This window comes from Halteromyces radiatus (genome assembly GCF_025201355.1).
Source record: "Halteromyces radiatus strain CBS 162.75 chromosome Unknown BX664scaffold_10, whole genome shotgun sequence".
In the NCBI taxonomy this organism is placed as follows: domain Eukaryota; kingdom Fungi; phylum Mucoromycota; class Mucoromycetes; order Mucorales; family Cunninghamellaceae; genus Halteromyces; species Halteromyces radiatus.
This window is the reverse complement of record NW_026251696.1, coordinates 357,307-381,993: the sequence shown is the minus strand read 5'-3', so window position 1 is coordinate 381,993 and position 24,687 is coordinate 357,307. Positions and strand designations below refer to the sequence as shown.

General features: G+C 33.4%; 9 protein-coding genes across 9 annotated transcripts; 4 read left to right on the top strand and 5 right to left on the bottom strand.

Moving 5' to 3' along the window:
- Positions 1-455: 455 nt before the first annotated feature.
- On the top strand, positions 456-2,557 carry BX664DRAFT_342678 (ATP synthase subunit alpha). The gene is made up of 3 exons (XM_051547197.1): positions 456-584; positions 718-945; positions 1,041-2,557. Exons 1-3 carry the CDS (start codon positions 519-521, stop codon positions 2,391-2,393), a joined length of 1,647 nt encoding a protein of 548 aa, XP_051396292.1. The 5' UTR covers positions 456-518; the 3' UTR covers positions 2,394-2,557.
- A 210-nt stretch (positions 2,558-2,767) lies between these two features.
- Positions 2,768-7,791, bottom strand: BX664DRAFT_342675 (protein-domain-containing protein). The gene is made up of 17 exons (XM_051547196.1): positions 7,591-7,791; positions 7,432-7,515; positions 7,176-7,376; positions 6,796-7,089; positions 6,612-6,741; positions 6,434-6,531; positions 6,096-6,372; positions 5,833-6,004; positions 5,448-5,755; positions 4,817-5,337; positions 4,422-4,717; positions 4,198-4,360; positions 3,965-4,093; positions 3,763-3,838; positions 3,569-3,703; positions 2,992-3,460; positions 2,768-2,901 (listed from the first exon to the last, which is right to left on the bottom strand). The coding sequence occupies exons 1-16, from the start codon at positions 7,660-7,662 to the stop codon at positions 3,063-3,065; spliced, it is 3,354 nt and encodes a 1,117-aa protein (XP_051396291.1). The 5' UTR covers positions 7,663-7,791; the 3' UTR covers positions 2,768-2,901; positions 2,992-3,062.
- Positions 7,792-8,450: 659 nt separating this feature from the next.
- Positions 8,451-9,958, top strand: BX664DRAFT_342664 (alpha-1,2-mannosyltransferase). Its single transcript, XM_051547195.1, has 5 exons — positions 8,451-8,974; positions 9,045-9,101; positions 9,181-9,442; positions 9,506-9,755; positions 9,834-9,958. Exons 1-5 carry the CDS (start codon positions 8,493-8,495, stop codon positions 9,935-9,937), a joined length of 1,155 nt encoding a protein of 384 aa, XP_051396290.1. The 5' UTR covers positions 8,451-8,492; the 3' UTR covers positions 9,938-9,958.
- A 252-nt stretch (positions 9,959-10,210) lies between these two features.
- Positions 10,211-12,726, top strand: BX664DRAFT_286911 (signal recognition particle, alpha subunit, N-terminal-domain-containing protein). Its single transcript, XM_051541725.1, has 8 exons — positions 10,211-10,455; positions 10,536-10,715; positions 10,811-10,886; positions 10,968-11,597; positions 11,678-11,832; positions 11,908-12,127; positions 12,212-12,547; positions 12,610-12,726. Exons 1-8 carry the CDS (start codon positions 10,258-10,260, stop codon positions 12,663-12,665), a joined length of 1,851 nt encoding a protein of 616 aa, XP_051396289.1. The 5' UTR covers positions 10,211-10,257; the 3' UTR covers positions 12,666-12,726.
- Positions 12,727-12,858: 132 nt separating this feature from the next.
- On the top strand, positions 12,859-14,775 carry BX664DRAFT_342661 (tyrosine-tRNA ligase; the record flags this gene model as incomplete). The annotated part of the gene is made up of 8 exons (XM_051547194.1): positions 12,859-12,992; positions 13,077-13,221; positions 13,273-13,671; positions 13,751-13,954; positions 14,018-14,116; positions 14,197-14,263; positions 14,322-14,513; positions 14,582-14,775. 8 exons carry the CDS (start codon positions 12,862-12,864, stop codon positions 14,752-14,754), a joined length of 1,410 nt encoding a protein of 469 aa, XP_051396288.1. The 3' UTR covers positions 14,755-14,775.
- Positions 14,776-14,959: 184 nt separating this feature from the next.
- Positions 14,960-15,944, bottom strand: BX664DRAFT_367182 (mitochondrial carrier domain-containing protein; the record flags this gene model as incomplete). The annotated part of the gene is made up of 2 exons (XM_051548557.1): positions 14,960-15,745; positions 15,813-15,944. 2 exons carry the CDS (start codon positions 15,942-15,944, stop codon positions 14,960-14,962), a joined length of 918 nt encoding a protein of 305 aa, XP_051396287.1.
- Positions 15,945-16,248: 304 nt separating this feature from the next.
- On the bottom strand, positions 16,249-17,864 carry BX664DRAFT_286901 (uncharacterized protein). The gene is made up of 3 exons (XM_051541724.1): positions 17,753-17,864; positions 17,373-17,688; positions 16,249-17,310 (listed from the first exon to the last, which is right to left on the bottom strand). Exons 1-3 carry the CDS (start codon positions 17,826-17,828, stop codon positions 16,323-16,325), a joined length of 1,380 nt encoding a protein of 459 aa, XP_051396286.1. The 5' UTR covers positions 17,829-17,864; the 3' UTR covers positions 16,249-16,322.
- A 773-nt stretch (positions 17,865-18,637) lies between these two features.
- On the bottom strand, positions 18,638-21,852 carry BX664DRAFT_342650 (uncharacterized protein). The gene is made up of 9 exons (XM_051547193.1): positions 21,178-21,852; positions 20,742-21,071; positions 20,378-20,662; positions 20,117-20,291; positions 19,927-20,058; positions 19,746-19,869; positions 19,580-19,686; positions 19,053-19,529; positions 18,638-18,998 (listed from the first exon to the last, which is right to left on the bottom strand). The coding sequence occupies exons 1-9, from the start codon at positions 21,715-21,717 to the stop codon at positions 18,781-18,783; spliced, it is 2,388 nt and encodes a 795-aa protein (XP_051396285.1). The 5' UTR covers positions 21,718-21,852; the 3' UTR covers positions 18,638-18,780.
- Positions 21,853-22,721: 869 nt separating this feature from the next.
- BX664DRAFT_269970 (ribonuclease HII) lies at positions 22,722-23,663 on the bottom strand (the record flags this gene model as incomplete). The annotated part of the gene is made up of 5 exons (XM_051541071.1): positions 22,722-22,846; positions 22,961-23,186; positions 23,253-23,343; positions 23,414-23,540; positions 23,597-23,663. 5 exons carry the CDS (start codon positions 23,661-23,663, stop codon positions 22,722-22,724), a joined length of 636 nt encoding a protein of 211 aa, XP_051396284.1.
- Between the last annotated feature and the right edge of the window lie 1,024 nt (positions 23,664-24,687).

Sequence of the window (24,687 nt, the reverse complement as noted above, 5' to 3'; positions counted from 1 at the left end):
AGAAGAAGAAGTATCAAAAAAAAAGAAAAAGAAAAAAAAATCGGTAAAAAAAAAGGGGAAAGACAAAAAAAGAAACGCGGCAAGTGAATTTCCATCCATTCATTCACCCGAATATTGACCAATCATTTATAATTTATTACCTTTTAATAAATAAACCACTGATGATAGATGATAAGGGTTTTTTTTTTTTTTTTTTTTGTGAATAAATATATATATATATATAAGAATTCAATTATTATCAAAGTTGAAAAAGATAATCTGTAGGTATCTTCACGGAGAATGAATATAATTTGCCCATTCCTTAAATTTTACTATGATTTGGTCAAGACGTTTGTCCCGAAAAAAAAAAAAAAAAATCTTGGACAGGGGGGGAGGGTTGAGAGAGAGCCATCAAATTATTTTCAAGGACAGTCACTGTAAGAGTTTTTGTTATTGATATTTTTTTTTTTTTCTATCCAGTCTCCCCCCCTTCCCTTCCTTTTTATTTTTTTTATAACAAAACCTTTTTTACATTGGTCATGTTGAGAAACGCTACTCGTATTGCTCGCCCTGCTTTGGCTGCCTTTGCTAAGGCTTCCCCTGCTGTAAGTAAACAAACTAGCGTTTTATTCATCCTTTTCTTTTTTTTTATAAAAAAACATCAACAACTACAAATAAACGAAAATTCGATATATATTGATCATTCTTTTTTTATTATTATTAAACAAAAATGATTAGGCCCGCATCAACCTTGGAGCTGCTTCTGCTTTACGTACTTACGCTACTGCCAAGCCTTCTACCTCTGAAGTTTCTTCCATCCTCGAAGAACGTATCTTGGGTTCCTCCTCTGAAGCTAACCTTCAAGAAACTGGTCGTGTCTTGTCCATTGGTGATGGTATTGCTCGTGTTTATGGTTTGAAGAATGTTCAAGCTGAAGAAATGGTTGAATTCTCTAGCGGTCTCAAGGTAAAAAAAAAAAAAAAAAAAAAAGTGAATGATTTTAATTATTATTAGATACGATCGATCAACTCTATTTTTTTTTTTATTTTTTTTTTCTTTAGGGTATGGCTCTCAACTTGGAAGCTGACAATGTCGGTATTGTGGTGTTCGGTAACGATCGTTTGATCAAGGAAGGTGATACTGTTAAGCGTACTGGTGCTATTGTCGATGTACCCGTTGGTCCTGGTATTTTGGGTCGTGTTGTTGATGCTCTCGGTAACCCCATTGATGGTAAAGGTCCTTTGGAAACCACTGGTCGTTCTCGTGTCCAAGTCAAGGCTCCTGGTATTTTGCCTCGTCACTCTGTCAACGAACCTATGCAAACTGGTATCAAGTCTGTTGATTCTATGGTGCCCATTGGTCGTGGTCAACGTGAATTGATTATTGGTGATCGTCAAACTGGTAAGACTGCTGTTGCTCTTGACACCATTCTTAACCAAAAGAACTGGAACAATGGTTCTGATGAAGCCAAGAAGTTGTACTGTATCTACGTTGCTGTCGGTCAAAAGCGTTCCACTGTTGCTCAATTGGTCCGTACTTTGGAAGAAAATGATGCTATGAAGTACACTATTGTTGTTGCTGCTACTGCTTCTGAAGCTGCTCCTCTCCAATACCTTGCTCCTTTCTCTGGTGCTGCCTTTGGTGAATGGTTCCGTGACAATGGTCGTCACTCTTTGATCATCTATGATGATTTGTCCAAGCAAGCTGTTGCTTATCGTCAAATGTCTCTTTTGCTCCGTCGTCCTCCTGGTCGTGAAGCTTACCCTGGTGATGTGTTCTACCTCCACTCCCGTTTGTTGGAACGTGCTGCCAAGATGAACAAGGACTTTGGTTATGGTTCCATGACTGCTTTGCCCATCATTGAAACTCAAGGTGGTGATGTGTCTGCTTATATTCCTACCAACGTCATTTCCATTACTGATGGTCAAATTTTCTTGGAAGCCGAACTTTTCTTCAAGGGTATCCGTCCTTCCATCAACGTCGGTCTCTCCGTGTCCCGTGTCGGTTCCGCTGCTCAAACCAAGGCTATGAAGCAAGTCGCTGGTTCTCTTAAGCTTTTCTTGGCCCAATACCGTGAAGTCGCTGCTTTCGCCCAATTCGGTTCTGATTTGGATGCCTCCACTCAATTCTTGTTGAACCGTGGTGCTCGTTTGACTGAATTGTTGAAGCAACCTCAATACACTCCCTTGTCCATCCAAGTCCAAGTCCCCATTGTGTTTGCTGGTGTCAATGGTTTCCTCGACAAGATCCCTGTCCAAAAGGTCGTTGAATGGGAAAAGGATTTCATCTCTTACATCTCTACTGAACACAAGGATGTCCTTGAAGAAATCCGCTCTCAAGGTGTTTTGTCCAAGGATTTGGAAGGCAAGCTCCGTGACATTTGCGATACTCACACCAAGTCTTTCATCGCCTAAACTACTAGAAAACGATCAATATCCTTTTTTTTTTTTTTTGTGTAGTTAATCATAGTAGTTATTAGTTAGTTGTGTCGTTATTTATCATTAGATCAGAAATAAATAAATAAAAAAAAAATGGGATGGCAATCCTTGTTGTCGTCTTTTTACCGAATGAAAAAAAAAAAATCAAAAAGGGGGATCTTTCATTTGATATCTATACTGTATATATATGCGTGCGTGTGATTTTTTAGATGTGATTGTTTTCAAAAGAGATACATGCTTATTGTATCATTCAAAAAAAAAGTGAAAACATCCATTGCCATATCTGGAAATAGATATGTGGAGGTTTGAATGATCCAACAAAAAAAAAAAAAAAAAAAAAAAAAAAAGGATACGGTATGTACAATAATGTCCTTTATTGAACCAAACTATCTGTCTATCTATCTATATCTATTTTAATCTGATTCCTCATCACTACTACTAATCACTTTTCTAATCTTTTTACGTGGAGGGATGTTTTCCAAGACTAATAGATAAACAAAAGGATGAGATTGACACTATACATCATTACCTTTTTTTTTTTTTTTTTTTTTTTTTTTTTTTTTTTTTTTTTTACCTTGTTTCCATTCCATTGGCCAAGATTGATTCACAATAGTTGCCATGTTTTCTAAATTGGTCATCAATGTTTTATTTTGCATATATGATCCTAAAAAAGTGTGAGTTTAGTACAATAGAACAAAATGATCTATCATTCTTACTATATCTTGAAGTCGCATCCTCTTCTTTCCACCATAACCGTAACAGTTGTATCAGTAGAGAGGCCATTTTGTACAGGTCATCAGATGCATCGTCTTTCATTTGTAAATCATCCAATATAAATTTTGTCCATGCTACAAGCACGTCTTGTAATTGTTCAGGGTATCTACCATGCCATGTCTTTATCACTAACAATGAGAATTGGCGTCTTGCCGTTGGATGGTTGAACGATGTTTGACACGAGATTTGAATAATGCATTGTAAAAGTGATTCTGTCGGTGATATACTGGATAAAACTGTCAACAAGTAAGGTACAATATCAGGTCGAACTATATACATCGATTTAAAAAAAAAAAGAAAGTAAAAGTGAGGGTGAATCGGTTGTTCCAAGATATGCAAGGAGTGGTTTGCATCGTTCATGTTGTGAAATCACTTACAATGATTTTGACATGGAAGGATAAAGTCAGATTTGGCCAAATAATCACCCAGATGTGTTGACGTTTGTACTTCTGCTGCCAATACTTGCCATACCGCAGATGCTTCATAAATATCACTTTTTTCAAATGTTGCCCCTTCAAAGAAATAAGTCAATACATGAAATCCTTTTTTCCTATTTCCCTATCTTTCTTACCAAGGTATGTCGTATCAAAGGTGTCACCAAATACCCTAATCGTCCCCAGTCGTAAAGTACAAACAAGTTCACCAATCTAAAAAAAAAAAAAGGTAAATATAAAATAAATAAGATATCAACTGATCATATAGACAAGGCCGTAGAATAATAATAATAATAATAAAACCCTCTTTTCCATGTTCATTCCTTTATTGAACTTTACCTGATCAGGAAGTGCCATATGGGACATTAGTTTTAGTAAATTAATGTTGCCAGTAGTAGCGAGAGAAAGTCGGTGATAGACAAGTGGTAACACCTTGTGGAATGCTTCAATGTTGTACCTTGAAAGTAACTACCAAAAAAATAAATAAAAATAAATAAAATAAAATAAAAAAACATAAACAACAAAATTGGTACTAGTGATGATCATTCCTATTTTTTTTTCTCTCCTTTTACCCTGAGATCTTTGAATAAAATATGTCCAAGATAATCCTTTTCTTCCATATCAGCACTAGAGTCAAAATCTTGTAATACGTATTCCTCATAACATCTTGATACCAATGATGTCCAATCGTCCGATTCGTCCAATGTCATAAGGTAAGTGTTGCTTTTCAGTTGACTACAATAATAATGTTATCGTTATTAAAAAAAAAGGTAATTATAATTTTTTTTTTTTTTACCTTGCAATAAAGAGCCACCATCTCATACCCAAAACATGTTTCTTGCCTACACGACATCTATGCATCATATAACCTAAGAGATGGACCATCTTTTCCTTTGTAGCAGCATCTTCTTTTGTCTGCCAGTACACAAGAAGAATTAAATCCAAAGGATCTTTGTTTGTATCCATAATAACATCATCTTCTGTCATGTCATCCTTGTTATAGTCAGTGTGAGATTTTTCTATCAAAAGACGAGAGGCTAATTTCACAATAGGTCGACCAATACTGGGAGCTAATGTTTCGGCAGGGATAGACTAGTACAATAAGTATTAAAAAAAAAAAAAAGAAAAAAAAAAGAGAGAGAGAGAGGGTGTAAATAAGCTAGTTTTTGATTATGTTGTTATTTCACTTACCATACGTAAAAAGACAGCTAGGATTTCTTTCAGACTTCGTTTCGCAATAATGAGTTGGACACTGAATTCTTCGTCATCGACATCAAGTTGGTTCGAAAGTAAAGTGCCACATGCTGTTTTGAATCTTGTCAGAGCATCCCCAAAGAGCCAATACGATTGATGTGATTGCATAGCGGTCTCTGAGGAAGAACCATCACCTTCAGTTTTTTCATTTTCATCATCAGTAAAATCGCTTCCACTATCAAAAGTATCTTCCTTGATGATTTGTTCCTGCTGTTGTTGAGTCTGATCGCTCGATTCTATCGTAGTCGCTGTATGTGTTGACTTGGAGTCATCAGGAATATTATCTAATTCCATAATTGTAGACGATTTCTCTGTTTCATATAATGATACTTCTTCTGTGTCTATTGATGATGTGAACGTTGACTTTTTCTCTTCTATGTTGGTGATTCTATCCTTTGAATCTTGATTCACATTGTCATCTTGACCATTCATATCCACAGTCATCGTTTCTGAGGTTTCTATTTAAATATAATAAGAAATGAACAAATTAGTTTGATCTACTGTGCATTTTTTTTTTTTTTTTTTACTATCCAAACGCATTTAACACGTGCAGTCCTATATTACTTACCATGTTCACCATATAAATATTTGTCCATATCATCTTCATCTTGATCAATCATTTCAGTACCTTGAGTACTTATAAGTTTTGATGCTACTGTCGATTCTTCTCTATTGTCGAGTTTATTCACTGTTGATGTATCTAAGGCTGTATCCGTTGTTGTTGTTGATGTTGCTGTTGTTGCTATTGATGATAACGATGATGATGATGATGTTGTTGGTTGACGAGGTTCTTGCAAAAACTCTTCGAATAAAGTGTGCATAATTTGTTTTGTGTACTGATCGGTGGATGGACATTGGTATATAAATAATAGACTCCTACAAAATAAAAGAGACAAGGTATAAGAAATGTTAATAGGCCAATTTAATTTTATATATTTCAAGTGAATATTTACCGGATAACAGATTTGGAAAGCATCAATTGCATACCACATTTAACACATTTCATCATATAATCTGTCATGGGTTTGTAATATTCTAGGATAGATTGATTGATAAATTCTATAAGACTTGCAGTGATGTAAGGGTACCGTTCGGCTGATCGTTCAATTAGTAGCATAGCAGGTTCTGCAAAAAAAAAAAAAAAAAAAAAAAAATAATAACATAAGGTTGAGTACAGATATCAAATGATACATATTATTTTTTTTATTATTATTACCGATGAACATGATATTGTCAGTAGGTGTAAAGAAGAGCCAATCATAGATAAGAGCAGTTTTAACATTAGCGGCCACTACTGTACTCTTGATAGCACGAATCATACTACCAATCACAACATATCGAGGAACAATATCACTTTGTAATATTTGATTGTTTGGATACCAGCCAGCGACGATGAATCGAATGATATCCGTATAAAAAGGTTCAGCTTCAGGAGTAGATAAAAAACGTTGAATAAACCATCCTAGATTTCTTTGAAATTGTCCAATACGTAACTAAAAATCGAGAGATATAATGTGAATATTATTATCACTATAGTGTATGAGGTTCACTTACATGTTGAAGAATATACATGAGTTTATGTTCCATATCTGGTGTCAGTCGGGCACGTAAAAAGTCTTTTGATGTTGGTGTTTTCAATACACTTTCGATGCCTATAAAAAATTAAAACAGATTAGTTTAAGAAATGTTTTGATCTTTAAATTTTTTTTTTTTTTTTTTTTTTTTTTTTTACCTTGAAAATTAGGTGATATCTTTTGAGGGTGTTCTAACATATCAATCCAAAAAGACCTGAATTCAGGTAAATGGTATACATCATGAAGACCTCTAATCAAATCACGACCTATACTAGAGCATTCATGCCACTGAAAACAATACAATGAATAACAATATAAAAAACTGAAATGTTTCAATCTTACCTTTTGTCTAAGTAAAGTGATGACGAAACGAATTTCCCTTTGTTGTAAACTGGTTAGTTGAATAGGACGGTGTTCGGTAATGAGTCGAAGATAAGTATATACAGCTACGGAAGTAACACGAGGATAAGCATCAAGCCAAGAAGGATGAGTTTCTAATAGTTTCAAAATTTGATCGCATAATCGAATATTAGGAGGAGACAAGTCGCCACCTTTGATTTGTCGTAGTAGACAGAGGTAAAGTCCTTCCAATGATGGAATATTGAGATTGGTTAATTCATTATAGAGCCATAACAACTATATGAAAAGAATGGTTAAATACTACTTCTTTGGTTTTTTTTTTTTTTTTTTTTTTAAAAAAAAAAAAAAAAGAAGAGAATTACCTGATCTTTGGTACGTATTTTGAGACTTGCAAACTTTATCGAAGTAACCAAGGGAAAGAGTCGACTGAATAGCATGGTATATTGATCTCTGTTGACAAGAGATATACTTTGAAAATGATGTTGTGCAGTTTCGGGATTTGTAAGAATACCATAGAGAAGAGCTGATACTATTTCCATATAATCCGTTTTACTTCTTGAAGCCTATAAAAGAATATATATAAGAAAACAGTATCATTGTATATATCACTATTACTACCTTTTCTTGTATATAATTATGATGTTCTCTTTCAGATTTGTCATTCGTTTCAGAACAATATTGATTGTAATATTTTGCTAGTTCCTGGTGAAAATAAAGTATATAAGTAAAATAATAATAATAAAAAAAAAACACGTCTCTCTTTCTTTTTTTTCTTACCAGATCCAATTCATCTTCCTTTTCGATAGGATCTAGATCGAATAGTTCTGATGAGTACCCAGGATATTCCATGAGTCTGTCAATGGTGTATAATATATTAAAAATAAATTCGCGTCTAATTCAAAGATAATAATTTTATATGAAAGAAGGAAAGAAAGTGAAAAAGACCAAGTGCATATTTTTAACTGACGAGAAAAAAAAAAAAAAGAACACGCGGTGTTTCAACCACAAAAAAAAAAAATCAAAGATTTCTCAAATAACAAAAAAACATATGAAAAAGTAAAATAGAATGATTATTATTTTTATTGAATACTAATGTTCATCTAATTAATATTTTATACTAATGTTAAATATTATCAATCTAAAAAAAATAAAAAATAAAAATAAAAACAAATGATTAGTCATGAAAATCATCCATTTTTATCAAAAAGTAACAAATTTTTATAAAGAAAAAGTAATCATTTTCAGAGAGGGCAAGTATAAAAGTCTTCAGAAAAAGAAGGATCGGTTGCGTATATGATCCAACTTTCAGATAAACATATTAACTTAATCATCATCAATGATTTTTCTTTTTTTTTTTTATTATTATTTCCAATTTATTTTACCTTGATTACTTGAGATAGAGAAAGAAAAGAAAAAAAAGAAAAGAAATAATTAAAGAGAAAAGAGAGAAATATTTATAGGCAAAAAGAAATAAAAAATTTTTTTTCAACCGTTCAAAATCAAAAAGGTGCGTCCCATTTCATTCTTTTAATTGATTGACCGTGCCAATGATTCTCCTTTTTTTTTTGACTTTCCGCTACTATTAGGGCCATTCTTCATTTAGAACATTCCGTTTTTTTTTTCTTCTACCTATCTCTTTTCTTCCCTTTTTTTTCTTTTTCTTTCAAACAACCTACAATATGATGTCCAAAAGGCGTCAAACGCTAGGTTTACAGATCCTGGCAGCATTAGCCATCTTTATGACTGTAGCTTATTATATTATACCTACTCCTCCTACTTCTTCAAATACTTCATCTAACAATTTGGCTTTTGCCACCACTAGTGATGACAGGCACAACACTACTACTCGCGTCAAAGCAGCCTTTGTTATATTGGCACGTAATAGCAATTTGGACGGTGTAAGACAATCTATGCGACAAATGGAAGACCGTTTCAACAGAAAATTCAATTATCCTTATGTATTCTTGAATGACGACGAATTTACCGACGAATTCAAGGAACTCACTACATCCATGACAAAAGCAAGAACACTATATGGCAAGATTGATACTAGTCATTGGGGTTATCCTTCTTTTATTGATCAAGAAAAGGCGGCTGAAACAAGAAAAAACATGGCTCATGTTATTTATGGTGATAGTGAATCTTACAGACATATGTGCAGGTATAGAATTTGATGCCAAGAAAAAAATAAACCAGAATCCGATCTAATGAATCATATCCTTTTTTTTTAGATATCAATCTGGATTTTTCTTTAGGCATCCTTTATTAGATGAATTTGAATACTATTGGTAATGAAATAGAAAAAAAAAGACATCCTTCTTTATTTTAAAGAGATTCTCATTCTTTTTGGATTTGCTTATGTCATAGGCGTGTGGAACCTGATATCAATTATTATTGTGATGTAGATTATGATGTTTTTCAAATGATGAAGGACAATAATTTCAAATATGGATGGACTCTTTCTTTGACAGAATATCCAGAAACGATCCCTACTTTATGGAAAACCACCAAGGAATTTATGGAGAAACATCCTGAACATCTTACCAATGGTCCAAGTAGCTTACGAAAATGGTTGACAGATGATGGATTTGAAAATTACAATGGATGTCACTTTTGGTCCAATTTTGAGGTAAAAAAAAAATAAGGATCATCATCATTATTGTATGATATTCATCTTGTATGATACGTTTAGGTTGGTTCTTTGGAGTTTTTACGTAGTCAAAAATATTTGGATTATTTTGAACATTTGGATCATGCTGGAGGTTTCTTCTATGAACGTTGGGGTGATGCGCCTGTACATTCTTTGGCCGTGGCTATGATGTTACCGAAAGAACAAGTTCATTTCTTCAATGATATTGGTTATTTCCATAATCCTCTTATGCATTGTCCTACTGAAAGATATTTACAACGAAATTGTCATTGTCCTGCTGAAAAGAATTTTGGTAAATAGAGAGAGAGAGAGAGAGAGAGAAAGAAAAATCTTGATTATTCTAATGTTCGTTTTTTTATGTTTTATTTAGATTGGGAAGGTTGGAGTTGTGCAACTAGATATAAGAAATTGGATCCTGGCTTTGTTTGGGATGAACAAACTTATAGAAGAAAAACCGACCCTTATCGTATATAGTTGCTCGATATATCTATTCTCTTTTTTTTTTTTTTTTCTCTATATAATAATAAAAGAAATACCCTTTTTTACATACTTCTCTTTCTTTCTTTATGTTGTCGGGCTTGAATGCTATAAATGGGCCAATCAGATCTTTCTACGCTTAATGCCAACTACCTTTTTTCATTTTGGTTTGGTTGGCAAAGAACGATCCACACGCACTGGTCGGCGATACAAAAAAAAAAAAAAAAAAAAAAAAACTGTGGTATCATTCTACTTTTATTCCTCTTCTTTCAAATTCTTTTCGTTTCCATATTTACTTTATATTTATTCATTCTATCATGCTTGATTTATTCACTATTATAAATAAAGGTGGTCTCGTATTATGGAAACATGCTTTCACACCTTTATCTGGTAGCCCGGTGGAGGCTCTTATAAAGAACGTTTTGATTGAGGAACGAAGTGGCACTGACACATATATCAAGGATAGTTATGCTCTCAAGTGGTCTTTTGCCAATGAACTGGATCTTGTCTTTGTGGTAAGAATGATGATGATGATGATTGTTATTGTTTATTCATTTTATATATATATATATATATATTTTTATATACATATTAGGTTGCTTATCAAAAAATTCTTCAACTTCCTTACATCGATGAACTCCTGGAGACTGTCAAGCGCCTCTTTATTGACACTTATAAAAATACCGTAGTGGTTGATCAAGGTATCAATGGTGACTATTCTGAATTCGATCCTATCTTTTCCCAAGTTTTACAATCTCTAGAACAGAAATTCTCTGTAAGTTTCATAGAAAAAAGGACAACGAAGAAAAAAAAAAAGTTACTGTTGGTGTCCTAAATCAAATGATCTTTTTTTTTTTTTTTTTGATATAGAATCGAGCCCGTGCACCAAGGAAATTCGAAAATACCAAAAAATTTGAAACAACTCTCAAGGGATCACAAACACCAGGTATAACTAAGGATCTGGAATAGCAAAAAAAAAGAAGGATCAAATTAACAACATCATATATTTATTTCTATATACTAACAGGAATCAATACATCATCGTCATCATCAGCATTGTTAGCAGCAAGTGGAAAATCAGTAGTGGATGATGATGAAATCACTAAAAATATCAAGGCACTTAAATTACAAGGAAGCCCAAGAGGATCAGGCAAAAGTAGTCGCAAAACATCATCACGTACCAGTTCTTCATCAGCACCACCTAGCACCGCCACAGAAAAGAAGAAATCACAGAAGAAAATGCGTGTATGGGATGGACAAATTTCTAAAGGGGAAATGGAAGCATTGGATTACAGTGGTAGTGGTCAAACAGATACTACTGATGCGGATACACTCAAGGCACAATATTTGGATGAGACGAAACTTGGTACCAAGAATAAGCAAGGTATATATGAAGTACAAGATGTCGATATGGTGGATGAAGAAGAAGATGATGAAGATAATGAAGGAGACGATGATCAACCCAAATCAGCAGGTATGTTCTCCTTTTTGAAATCCATCACCAATCAACGTGAAATGACGGCAGAAACTCTGGATCCTGTTTTAGCCTCGATGAAGGAACTCATGATCAATAAGAATGTAGCCAAGGATATTGCGGATCGTCTATGTGATAGTGTCAAGCAAAGTCTATTAGGGAAAAAATTGGGTAGTTTTGAACGTAAGTGCAAATGAGATGAATAAAGACAAAAAAAAATAGTTCTAACTTTTATTATTCTTATTATATGTATGAATGAATAGGTATATCTACGGTTGTACGTACAAGTATGGAACAAGCATTGAAACGGATTCTTACCCCAAAAACATCTCTGGATATCTTACGAGATATTGAACAAGCCAAATCAGAAAAAAGACCATATACAATTACTTTTATTGGTGTCAATGGTGTTGGAAAGGTAATTTTTTTTTAAAAAAAAAAGATTTAAGAAGAGAGGAGTCATCTAATACCTTTTTTTTTTGATTTATTGTAGTCTACTAATTTGAGCAAGGTGTGTTTTTGGTTATTACAAAACAATATCAAAGTACTTATCGCTGCTTGTGATACTTTCCGAAGTGGTGCAGTGGAACAGTTACGTGTACATGCAAGAAATCTTCGTGCTTTACAAACTAGTGGAGGTGGTGTTGTAGAATTATTTGAACGTGGTTATGGAAAAGATTCTGCAGGTATTGCCAAGGATGCTATTGCTTATGGTAAGCATATATATTTATAACGTATTATAGTATTTATTTCTGATGGAACTTTTCTGATATATATATATATATATATATATATAGCTGGTGCAAACAATTTTGATGTTGTATTGATTGATACAGCAGGAAGAATGCAAGATAATGAACCTTTAATGCGTGCACTTTCGAAATTGGTATCAGTCAATAATCCGGATAAAATCATCTTTGTAGGAGAAGCACTTGTAGGAAATGAAGCTGTAGATCAACTTACCAAATTCAACAATGCTCTCAAGGACTTTTCCGGTTTACAGAACCCTCGACATATTGACGGCATGATTCTTACCAAGTTTGATACCATCGATGATAAGGTGGGTGCTGCACTTACCATGACTTACATCACTGGACAACCCATCTATTTTGTTGGTTGTGGACAAACCTATCGTAAGTGTAAAAAAGAAATCAAGATACAAAAGAAAAACATTTTAACCTTTATTTTTTAATAGTTGATCTCAAAAACCTTCGTGTTTCTCATATTGTCCAATCTCTTTTACGAAATTAATATAATTAGATATATCATTTATTCCATTCAATAAAAATTTATATAATTTTGCATTACTGTATCTTTGCGTGCAAGCAAACAACAGATTGTCGGGATTTCTACACCGATGTCAAACAAAAAAAAAATCATATTTTTTTTTTTTTTGGATTCCTATTTCTCTTTTTTTTTTTTTTTTCTTCTTTTATTTCGTTTCTTCATGTTACTCTTTCGTCGATCACCTACAGTGATCCCTTACCATTTATTCCAAAGATCATATGCTTCTTCAACACGGATACCCAATGTTATGACGGATTTGACGAATCGTGGCCTAATCGCCAATACGACCAGGTAATTATAGTCAAGGGTACCTTTTTTTTTTTTTTTTTTTTTTGTTCTTAGGGATATTGATCATGCTTTTATAACAATTCATAGTCCTGATCTTGTTGAACATACCAACACTCCTACAGCGATTTATTGTGGTGTAGATCCTACGGCTAGTTCACTTCACTTGGGTAATCTATTGACATTGATGGGACTTTTTCATTTTCATATCCGTGGTCATCAAACAATAGCTTTGGTAAGTGTGAAAGGTATAGGATGTGTATATCATAACTCACTTTCTTTCTAGGTGGGTGGAGCTACAGGTAGTATTGGGGATCCTTCAGGTCGAAATTCAGAACGATTACCATTGGAACGTGAAGTATTGGATAAAAATGTGGCAGGGATTGATCAACAAATACATCGATTTTTCCATCATGGGGCTCTGTATGCACAAAGAAGAGGATATGATCATGTTCAACTGAAACCCAAAGTGCTCAACAATTACACTTGGTTTAGTAACATGACGGCATTGGATTTCTTGGGATCAGTGGGTCGTTATGCTCGTATCAATACCATGTTGGCCAAGGAAAGTGTACGGTCTCGCTTGGAAAGTACCCAAGGTATTAGCTTTACGGAATTCTCTTATCAATTACTTCAAGCTTATGATTTTTGGTACTTGTATAACCATCATGGTTGTCGCATTCAGGTAAAAAAAAAAAAAAAAAAAAAAAAAAAAAAAAAAAAAAAAAAAAGATATATGTAGATTTACTCATGATTATGTATAGTTGGGTGGTAGTGATCAATGGGGCAATATTACAGCCGGTATTGATATGATTGGTAAACGTAATCCTATGGATCAAGAATCTCCAAAAGCATATGGCATCACTATTCCTTTATTATTGACTTCAACTGGTGAAAAGTTTGGGAAATCAGCTGGCAATGCTGTATGGTTGGATAAGTCCATGACAAGTGTATTTGATTTTTATCAGGTAAAAGGATCAGTTATAAAATCATTTGATCATTCATTGATTTACTTTTTCTTTCTATCATAGTTTTTTATGAAGACGACAGATCATGATGTTGGCAAATATTTATCCATGTTTACCCTTTTCAATGACGGCGAAATTCAAGACTTGTTGCAACAACATAAGGTAATAAAAAAAAAACATCAATTTTTTGTTTACCTTCTTTATATACTATTATTAAATCATATTTTTTGATTATGACATAGAAAAATCCGGAATTACGTTTGGCACAAGAATCATTGGCATCAGAAGTGACTGAATTAGTACATGGATGTAAGTGATGAAAAACATATAGGATATACAAGGATTCATTCTTTTTTTATATATATAGTGGATGCTGTTCAACAGGCCAAGGTAGCTACTAAGGTTCTTTTTGGACAAGATCTTAGTAATGTATCAGGACAAGATATTCTCAATGCATTCGAACATGATCATAGTCGATTTGCCAGTTTAGAACAGGATAAAGTGGTTGGTGTTGGTATTGATCAATTGGCTACGATGATCAAGGCAACCAAATCAAAATGTAAGAACAAAATGATTTAATACAAAATTATACTCATTTTTTTTTTTTTGTTTTTTTACTTATGGTAGCTGAAGCTCAGAAACTCATCAAAGCAGGTGGCATGTATATCAATAATGTGCGAGTCATGGATTCAAGACAAAAAATCTCTTCTGGTGATCTGATCGATAATACTATTTGTTTATTACGTGTGGGCAAATCATCTTATCATATAGTCCATGTTAGATCCTCCAAATCCCCTTAGATAGATATCATAATAAAAACCAGTTTATTCATACAAAAGTTCTATACATCTATTCTAAAATCAATTGTAAAAAAAATCATCCTATTGTAAGTGACGACCATAAAGTGCCTTGAGTTGTTCCATAAAGACAAACATCAATGTAGTATGAGGGCTACAAAAAAAAAAAAAAAAAATTAGTACATTGTCACCTTCATGTCCAAATGACTTACCCAATACGTAAGAAATGAGCAAAGAAACCTTTGTATAATCCACGGATACCTTCAGTATGAGTCATCTTGACAAAGCAATCGAGTGGGTTCTTATAAAGTAAACCTTTTCCATGAGAATCGACACCTTGATTGTACATACGAGTAGACACGACATCAAATGGGTTCATGGCGATACAGACCAAGAAACCGGTGAACATGGAGGTCAACAGATGAGTGGAGACGGTATCAGGCAAACCAAAGCGAGTCATCATGAGTTCCTTGCCAAACATGTAGGAAGGCATCTGCACGGCCGAGCCCACACCTGCACGCGCCATGGCAGCCGATGCACCACGGTACAAGCCCTGTACACCTTCGACTTGATAGATCTGAGCCAACGCTGACCAACTGGATGCCATCTTGTGTTGATAACCAATCTGCTTGAATACCGGAGAGTAGCTTTGACGACGAGTCTTGATCAAGTACAACGGAGAGCCCAGTAATGCTCCTACCACACCAGCAAATCCACCGGAAAATACCCCAGCCGCTAACTGTCCACTGTGTGTCGTACAGCCACTGGTCTTGACCACAAACGAATGCACTGGTTCATATAACCCCAACCGACTTCCATTCAGACACACTTGATAAAAGTACGCTACCCCAAGTCCTCGTTGTAATCCTCTGATGCCTTCATGTTGGAATACTACCTTGAGTGCTTGGAAACTATTATGATAAGGTCGTGATGAAGCAGATAATGTGCCTGCTCGTACTAATTCCCCTTGTAACTGTAATCGAGTCTTGACAACCTAAAATAAAATAAAAAACATAATGTTCATAAAAAATAATAATAATAAAAAATAATAATATCTTTACCTCAACAGGATTGGTAAACGTAACAGCCCCACAAGCAGCTAAACCACCAATGACGAAGCCTATAGCTGTATCTTTTGTTTTGTTGGGTATCTTCTGGATAGCAGTCGTCTTCGTTGTATTGGTACTAGCCATAAAATAATAGATATATATATAAAAAAAAAAAAGTGGGGTTGAAAAAGAAAAAAAAGGGAAAAATATAAAAAAAAAAAAGATATAAAAAAAAAAAAGATTCATTCTTTCAAAGACCTTCATCCTTGATTGGGTGAAAGAACAACCGAAACCTTTTTTTTTTTTTTTTTATCCTTGTTCCGCTGACTGTTTACTATATTTGGTCTTTCAAGGTACCGAAAAGGGGAAAAGCTTATCCAATAGAAGCTAGTCTTTCACTAAATGTGTCATCGATCTGAGGATGATAATATTGAGGGATATATAATAAAAAATTAAGATAGGATATATATTTTATTATGATATAAAAAAAAAAAAAATTCAAAGAAATCTAAATTAAAATAATCAATTATCCAATCGAGTTGGCATGGTTACTGAATTTTGTGTAGTTGTTTGTTTTTGGTGAATGTTGTGTTGATTTTTTTTACTGTTCCATTCAATGACAAATTGTTCCAAGGTTTTTGCCGCGACCTGGCCTCCATTGTGACCGACCAAACGATCAGGTTCATCACAGGCACCAGATAACTTGGATGCTTGTTGAATAGCATCAGCCCATTTTCCAGCCTCAAAATCATCACGATGTAATTCCACGGCACTTCCTTGATCCTGCATCAATTTTCGTAAACCATACTCTTCAATAAACTGAGGTCGAGGCACATATACAAAAGGAGTATGATGACCGATACATTCGCTGCATGTTCCATAACCCAATTTTCCAAGCACAACATCCACAGCATTTGTCAAATCTGGCACATAGGCATCACGGGAAGCACGATAAAATCCAGGAGGCAAATCAATGTTATCGGGTGCTCCACAGACAATACAGATCCATTGAGGAGGCAAAGGGTTTTCATGTTTCCATTCTTGACCAAGCACTTGACCACCAAACGATAAGAGAAGGATTTGATGGGTATCATAAATCGAGCAAGGAATACCTAATTCATCCAGGACTTGTTTTCGTTCTTTATGATATTTGCGGAACACCAAAGGAATATCAATGATGCGTCTTTCTATCTTGGATGACAGTCGACTGGAAAGCACGGTGGCAACACTATGAGATGGAAGTTGAGTTTTACCATTGACAATCCCTTTGGAGTTACACAAAACGGGCGTACTTGGTACTAATTCAACGGCATCATCAAATGAAGGAATGCGTATGGCCCCAGGTAGTCGGATCAAGAGATCTGCCGTTCTATAATCTTGAATCACCACATTCACCAATTGTCGAATTTCTTCATCCAATGCATCCCCTTCACATAATCCAGTATACACTTCATCAAATGTAAAATTACTTGCAATGGCTGCTGGAATCCCTGCTCCTGCTGCTGCCGCACTAAAATAAAATAAAATAAAATGAATGGTTGCACATAATTTTTTTTTTAAATTATTGATTACCATGGTAAAAAAGGAGCATCACAAATAACACAATCAGCTTGAACTTGTTTTAACCATGCAACTTCATTCAAAAGAATATTGGACCGTTGATCAATAAATTGCCTGAGATTCTTGATAGTTTGTTGCCGATCGACAGTATAAGCCAGCGGTTGTACCACCCCAGCATCAATGTTGGCTTGACGATAAATGGCTCCTACTTTGGTCACTCCTTGAAAGATGAAACTTGATGCATTGGAAATAACATATACTTGATGTTGTGCTTGTAATCGCAAGATGTCACTGATGATTTGATTGGCTCTAGTGGCATGTCCCCATCCTAATAATAAAAAAAAAAAAAAAGGGACATTATATGAATAATTTCAAGATAATAATATATTTACCATGACCAGATACATAAAAACAAAATACAAAAGGTCTATTGGGTGCATCTTTGACTTTCACTTGTAATTTGGCCATACTTTTTAATAAAAGAGGGAGTAAGGTAAAAAGATGTTAATAAAAAGGAAAAAAAAGAATAAAAATAGAAAAAAAGGATAAGAACAAAAAAAAAATTTATAGGATGCGGGTTTCGAAATCATACATTGGACCTATCATCTTGTCTTGCCCTATCATATCTTCTCATCATGCTCTCTGTCAGTGTCATATTCCACTTGATTTCCAGGACAATCATGCTGGATGTCAATAAAGAAAAAAAAAAAAGGGTATATGAATTAGCTGCTTTTTACCTTTCCGATTGACTATCTCTTCCGTATATATTAGATAACTCTTATTCATCTTCTACACCTATCGCTTTTTCCATTCCTTTTCCTCTATCATCAAAATTTAAACAAAACATCTTTTTTTTTATTATTATTGAATTTTTATTCCTATTTTTCCCATCCATAAAGAAAAAAAAAAAAAGAAATACTATCTGCTTGAGGAGATTTTCATAGGATTAGAGAAATCCATTTTTGTTTATTATTATTATCATACTGTCCCATTATCTAACGTTATCACCCATCATCATCTTAACTATCACATCATCGCCAGCCATCTCTCATGAGTGGACGATGATCGTAATATAAATAGAGGCATATCCTTTATATTATAGCTTTATGATTTGAACATCACAATTATCCTACGTTTCAGCGAACTGATGAATTCTTTTTTCTTTCTCTCCTGAAGAAATCCAGACACAATCCCTTTTTGATGGTGATGATATGGAAGAATATCAATGTTTATTCACAATAGAATAAAAAAAAAAAAGTAAAAATAAAATATTAAAAAAGAAGACACGCACACAGAGAGAATAAAAAGTAAAGAGAGATACAAGGTAAAAACAAAGAGGATAAAAAGAAATATAAAAAATAAAGGGCAAGATAAAAGAGAGAAAGAGAAAAGAGATCATGCCAATGGGACCAGCCATTTTTTAAGATGAACCATCTGCCAAAGTAGGAGTCATAGGTCGAGTAGAGGAACGTTTTGCGACAACATTAATCATCAAATTTTGAGTTTTGTATCGAAGTCCATCAGGTTGAACAGAACTGGTGCCAATGGGTCGAGGTGATGGTGGTGAGTTTGTTGTTGATTTGAATAATTGAGATTTGGATTTGGCTGCTAAGATGGATCTTTGAAGAAGAGAATCATCTAAAAAAAAAAAAATCAGTTCATGAATTGAATTCTCATATTTTTTTTTTTTACCGTTGGATTTGGTTGGTTGATGAACAGACGTATTTGGAGCTGCAGATGGGAGTGAATTCGTATAAGGAGGTTGTTCATCATCACCATTGCCATCTTCTTCAGGGATCGATTGTTCCTTGGTGGTTGAAGACCTTTGTGTAAATGTTGGTGCTCGTCGTAAGGCAAAGTTTTTTAAATCTTGTAACATGGTCGATCGCGTGGGTGAAGGTAATGGAGGTGCTTCAACCTTATTGTTCATTGTATTATCAGGATTAGATCGAATACTTCGAAGGGAACCCCGTGACAATCGATTGCCAGATGATGATGATGATGGTGGTGTTCTTTGCGATGGTTGTCGTTTCATTGTTGATTTTTTGAAAGATTCATCTTCTTGAGCCAAACCTTTTTCAACCATGCCTTCCAAAATGCCTGCACGTGCACGATTGTTTGGTATTGAGAAATTATCACATTTCAAAGCTGCATTTTCAGCATTGATCACTAATAAAAAAAAAATTATTATTCATTATCTTTATTTTCATTCAACTTACATTTTACGGTCAAAAAATTTTGTAAAGTTTGTTCATCATAAAATAAAGGTGGATTCGGTAAAATAGGACCAAAATAAGGGACATTGCTTTTTCGTACGACTTCCATTCTATAAAATAAAATATCAGTTAATTTAAAGTCATTTTATCATTCTTATATACTTTTTACCTCCATCTCCGTTTTTGATTGGCTATTTCTTGTCGTACCACAATATAGACATGTAAGAATTTGGATCGAATTGCCTTGGGATCAAAGATAGCGTCACCTTCTAGAAATACTACACATACGATATCTAATAAAAATAATAACATAAATGAGAAACTCATTTGATATAAAACAAAATTCTTACCATTTCCAATATATCGTTTACGTTGTACTTGTTGTTTGTCATTTTCCCGAAATGGCATCAATGCGGCAACATGGAACATTATTTCATAATTCATCCATTTGGAAATAACAGAAGTATCACCCGTTTCACCAGCTAGAAGAAAAAAAAATAATGAATCCAACTGTTTTTTATTGTCATTTTATCCACTTACTTTTTGTATCCAGACCAGCTGCATATCCTTTATAACCTTTGAGTTGAATTCGATTTCCAAGGATATTCAAAAATTGATCAAAAGAGGATGATAATCCAGTATTTGAGAACCAATCTTCTTCCTTTGTTTGATTGTTCAAGATGGATAAAACACCAAATTTATAAGCAGGAGGGACCTAAAGAGAGAAAAATCAAAAAATTCATTCATATCTCTCCTTTTTCTCATGCGTTCCATATTTTTTTTTTTTTTTGGATTTATTACCTCTATTCCATCCAAACGTAATAAATCCTTTTCAAGATTACAGGCAGATGTTGTAGTCGCAGATAAACAAATAGCTTTCGTCATATCCAAATCAGGTTGTACAGATAAAATCGCAGCTTTCATCATCTTATATTGTGAATCATTACTAGTGAAATTAACATGACCTCGTAATGATCGACGTTGTTGTTTGATTGGTTTCTGTAAATCGTCATTGGATCGTCCTTCTTTTTTCGCTAGATAATCATTTACTTGTGTATCAGAAACAAGATATCGTTTTGTTGTTTCCTAAATAGAATACAAGATCAAATTTTTGTTTCCTTACATATATATCTCCGGTTCTTTTTTTGCTTTTTGTTTTTTTTACCTTTGGAAGTCGAATGATTAAACGATATTGAATAGATTCATTGTCATAATTATCCATTGGTTCTTGAATCCCAGTAACAATAGCATATAAAGTAGTAGTAGAAGTAATAGTAGATTTGATTGGGATAATTAAAGTGGTATAATCCCTTCCACAAAAGTAGGTATGAAACCAATGAGTATTGCTAGTAAGATGGTCCGGCCATAAAACTTGCTCAGAGTTGATAGTGGTCATACATGGTGGTTCCAAGGTATAAGCTATTCCTGTAGAGTCGATCAGTTTGAATGGATAATATGTTGTTGATTTTAAAGCAGCAAGAATCCGTAATAAAGACTTTTTTTTTAAAAAAAAATAAAAGAAAGAAAAAAAAATTAGTTAAGAAGATAATAAGAAAAAAAGAAAAAAGAGTGATTTTTTTTTCTTTTTTTTTTTTTTTTACTTTTAAAATCTCAGCCAAAACTGGGAATGAGGAAGGTGGAGTGGGAATTTTAATCGCTTGTAACTGGTCCCTCAATGTGAACTTGGATTCAAATGTTTCATCATCGACATTATCCAGTAAATGAAATAAACAATCCTTTGCCAACCCGAGTTTAGTAATTGAAATAATATGATTCGCCTTGGTTAGCGGAGTCAAATAATCACTAATCCATGTATAGAATTCCCTTAATGTAGGAGGAGAAGAAGAAGAAGAGGATGCAAGACGATCCATAGGTGATAATCGATGAGAGGAAGGTACACGAGGTAATTCTTTATCAAAAATGTTAGTAGGTTTGGTAATAGTGATATCATCACTCGTTCTTTGTTGACGCCAACGTATATTAAAACGACGAGTTTTATCTTCCAAAGCTAATGATTGACTTCGATGTAATTGACTACTAGTGGATGGTCGTATCGAAAGAGAATGTGTTACTCGTTGATGAAATTTGGTTGACTGCGGTAAGGTATCCATAAATATATCGTCGTTATTGTTATCTGCCATAGCATGAGATTGAGGAGAGAGGGAAAAAAAATAATAAGAGAGGGAAAGAAAAAAAAAGGAAAATATATAACACACACACACTCTTTTTTTTTTTTCTTTTTCTTTCTTTCACACAATCAAAAAAATACACAAAAGGAGAGAAAGAAAAGGGAAGAAAATCATGAAGATGATTTCCTCTTTTTAATAGTTTCTTTTTTTTTTTTTGGCGGTAAACCATTTTCTCCTTGTACAAGCTTTGTATCACTCAACTCAATTTCCCTATTCTATTAAAACAGTAAAAAGATCATCATTACTGTATATTCTCTCTCTCTCTTTCTCATTCTTTTTTTTTCTTATATTGAATAATGCTTATGATATATGAAAGAAAAATTATATAATAAAACTAGTTTCAATCTTTTGAACTCCCAATACTGAAAGAACAAATCAGGTACGAGAAAAAAAAAACGGTTAAATCTCCGGTATAGAACGAAAATACGGTGCTTATGCCAAAAAAAGAATAAGTTGCATCATATCCCTTTGAACAATCAAAAAGAAACGTGAACAGACACCAAGGGAAGATGGTTTTAAACTCATACACTATGTATGTATTAAATGTATTTTATTGATTCATATTATATGTATTATATCTTCTTATTTATTTATTTATTTTTGGTTCTTCATCAATGATTAATATAAATAGGAGATAAAAAAAAAAAAGGAGGGGAGATCGTCCAATGACAGGATTTTATAACTAAACTAACATACTATTTAGAAAAGTGATTATAATATTATAAACTAGTGTTGCTACTTGAAACCACACGGAAAGACTTGTAAAACCGCCCTTTTTCATATAAATCTTCCTTTTTCTTTGATTTCCCTTCTAATAATCTCTTAATGGATCGTTTTGGTTTCTTTTCCACATCTTCTTCGTCCGACCTATATAAATAGTAAAAAAAAAAAATATATATATAAAAAAAAGAAAATAAATGAATGAGCAATTTATATATAAAATGTATGACGAATTATTACCATTCACAACCATTTGTTTTATCCATTCTCTGAGTAATTGTTTTCCAACTAAATCGAATAATACTAGGGAAACCAAAAAAAGGGGTTTCATTCTCATCTAACCAAGTAACTGTATTGGGATCTAATCATCAAAAAAAAAAAAAAAAAAAAAAAAGAAACAATAAAACCTGATTGTTTTTAGCCACCAAAAAAATCATATCCCTTTCTTTTTTTTTTTTTTAAAGATGCACATTACCTGATGGATAACCTGATCCAAATGCCTTGGAAATATTCAATCCTTTCTCTATCCAAATCCATTCTGAGAGTATTTGATCGCGTGTTACCTTTGCACATATACTTGCAGCACTAACAATAGGATATAGAGCATCTGCTTTAGGTTCCACAGTGATGGAGATGCCTGGAAAATATTTGCATAATTTTTCTTGATATGAGATAGATGGACCCACAGGATCTACATAAATCTAAAAAAAGAAAAAAAATGAGAATGATTCATTGGATGAATTAATACTTTTTTTTTAAAGATTAACCTCAGTCAAATTGATTTTGTTGTCAATCACAAGACTAATAAGTTCCATAGTAGCATCATGAGCAAGTTGATTCAAATTAACAGGATTCACCCTTTTTTTTTGGTACATAAAAGAAAACAGTGGTTAGTTCAATATGAAATTATTATTTCATTATTTCTTACCGATTGAACATATTTGTTGAAATATCTTGAGGTGAGATCACTTTGACAGCCCAACCAACATAATCTTGACTTTGTTGAATGATATTGGCAAGATCTAGTCTTTTTTCATGAGTCAACTTTTTGGAATCTATTAAAAAAAAAAAAAAAGTTGAGATCAAATATGAATGTTCTTGAACATATTACCATCAAACCCTAAACTTTTGAATTCTTCATATCTTGATAAAGGACAAAAACTAACAGCATAAACCATAGGACCAAGACAAGGACCACGACCTGCTTCGTCTACACCTAAAACACAAGGTTCATTCACTTTGTTGGGAAGATTTTCAATAAGAGAAGGTGGAATAGGATGAAGGTATGTATAAGAACGGGTAACTGGTACCTTTACTGAAGGTAAAAGTATAGATTCAGTATTGGTGTCATGTATGGTCATGATTCTAGAAAAGACAAAAAAAAAAAAAAAAAGAAACGCGGCACGAATCAAAAAAAAATATTTTCAGAACGGGGTTTGCTTCCCCATTCAACGATTTTTCTGACTTTTTTTTTCCACCACTTTTTGATACCACACGACTTTTTCATAGCCTTTTTCCAACCAAAAAAACTCAAACGGATACCAGTGCGTTTATTTTCTTAAAAAGAATTTAAAAAAAAAAAAGAAATAAAAAAAAGAAATAAAAAGAAAAGAAAAATTAATTATAAACTATTTTTAATTGTTTTGATCAAATTTATTATACAGAGGTCATCAAAGGTATTCATACAAGCAAGTTATTAATTTTTTTGACGTTTCTCTTCCAAATCAGCCAAAAGTTCCTTCAGTGTATTTGATCTCGAGATCCAGTTCTTCCTTGACAAATTCAATGAGTTTTAACCATATAAAGAATAAAATCAGTCATGTCATTTGATGCCCATGGTCGTACACTTTCGTTTTGCCTCATAGATGATCATTCTCTGTGCTCCAATAGTTTCCTAGAAAAAAGAAAGAAAGAAAAAAAAAAGAGAGAGAGAGAAAGAAAATTAATGCATGCAAAAAGAAATCATGAAGAATACTTACATATTTTACTTCTTGATCTTTTCCTTGTGTTGGAAGTACTTGGACATCAACGAATTTTCAAAGGTGATAATGAAGAATTGAATAGTTTTTCCCTCTTAAATTATAAAATAAAATCAGTCATATCATTTGAGGTGAACCTTTCCATGGTCATATGCTTACGCATACTTTTTCTACGTTATCCTTTGGGCGACTCGAACTCCAAAGCCCCAATGATAAAAAGAAA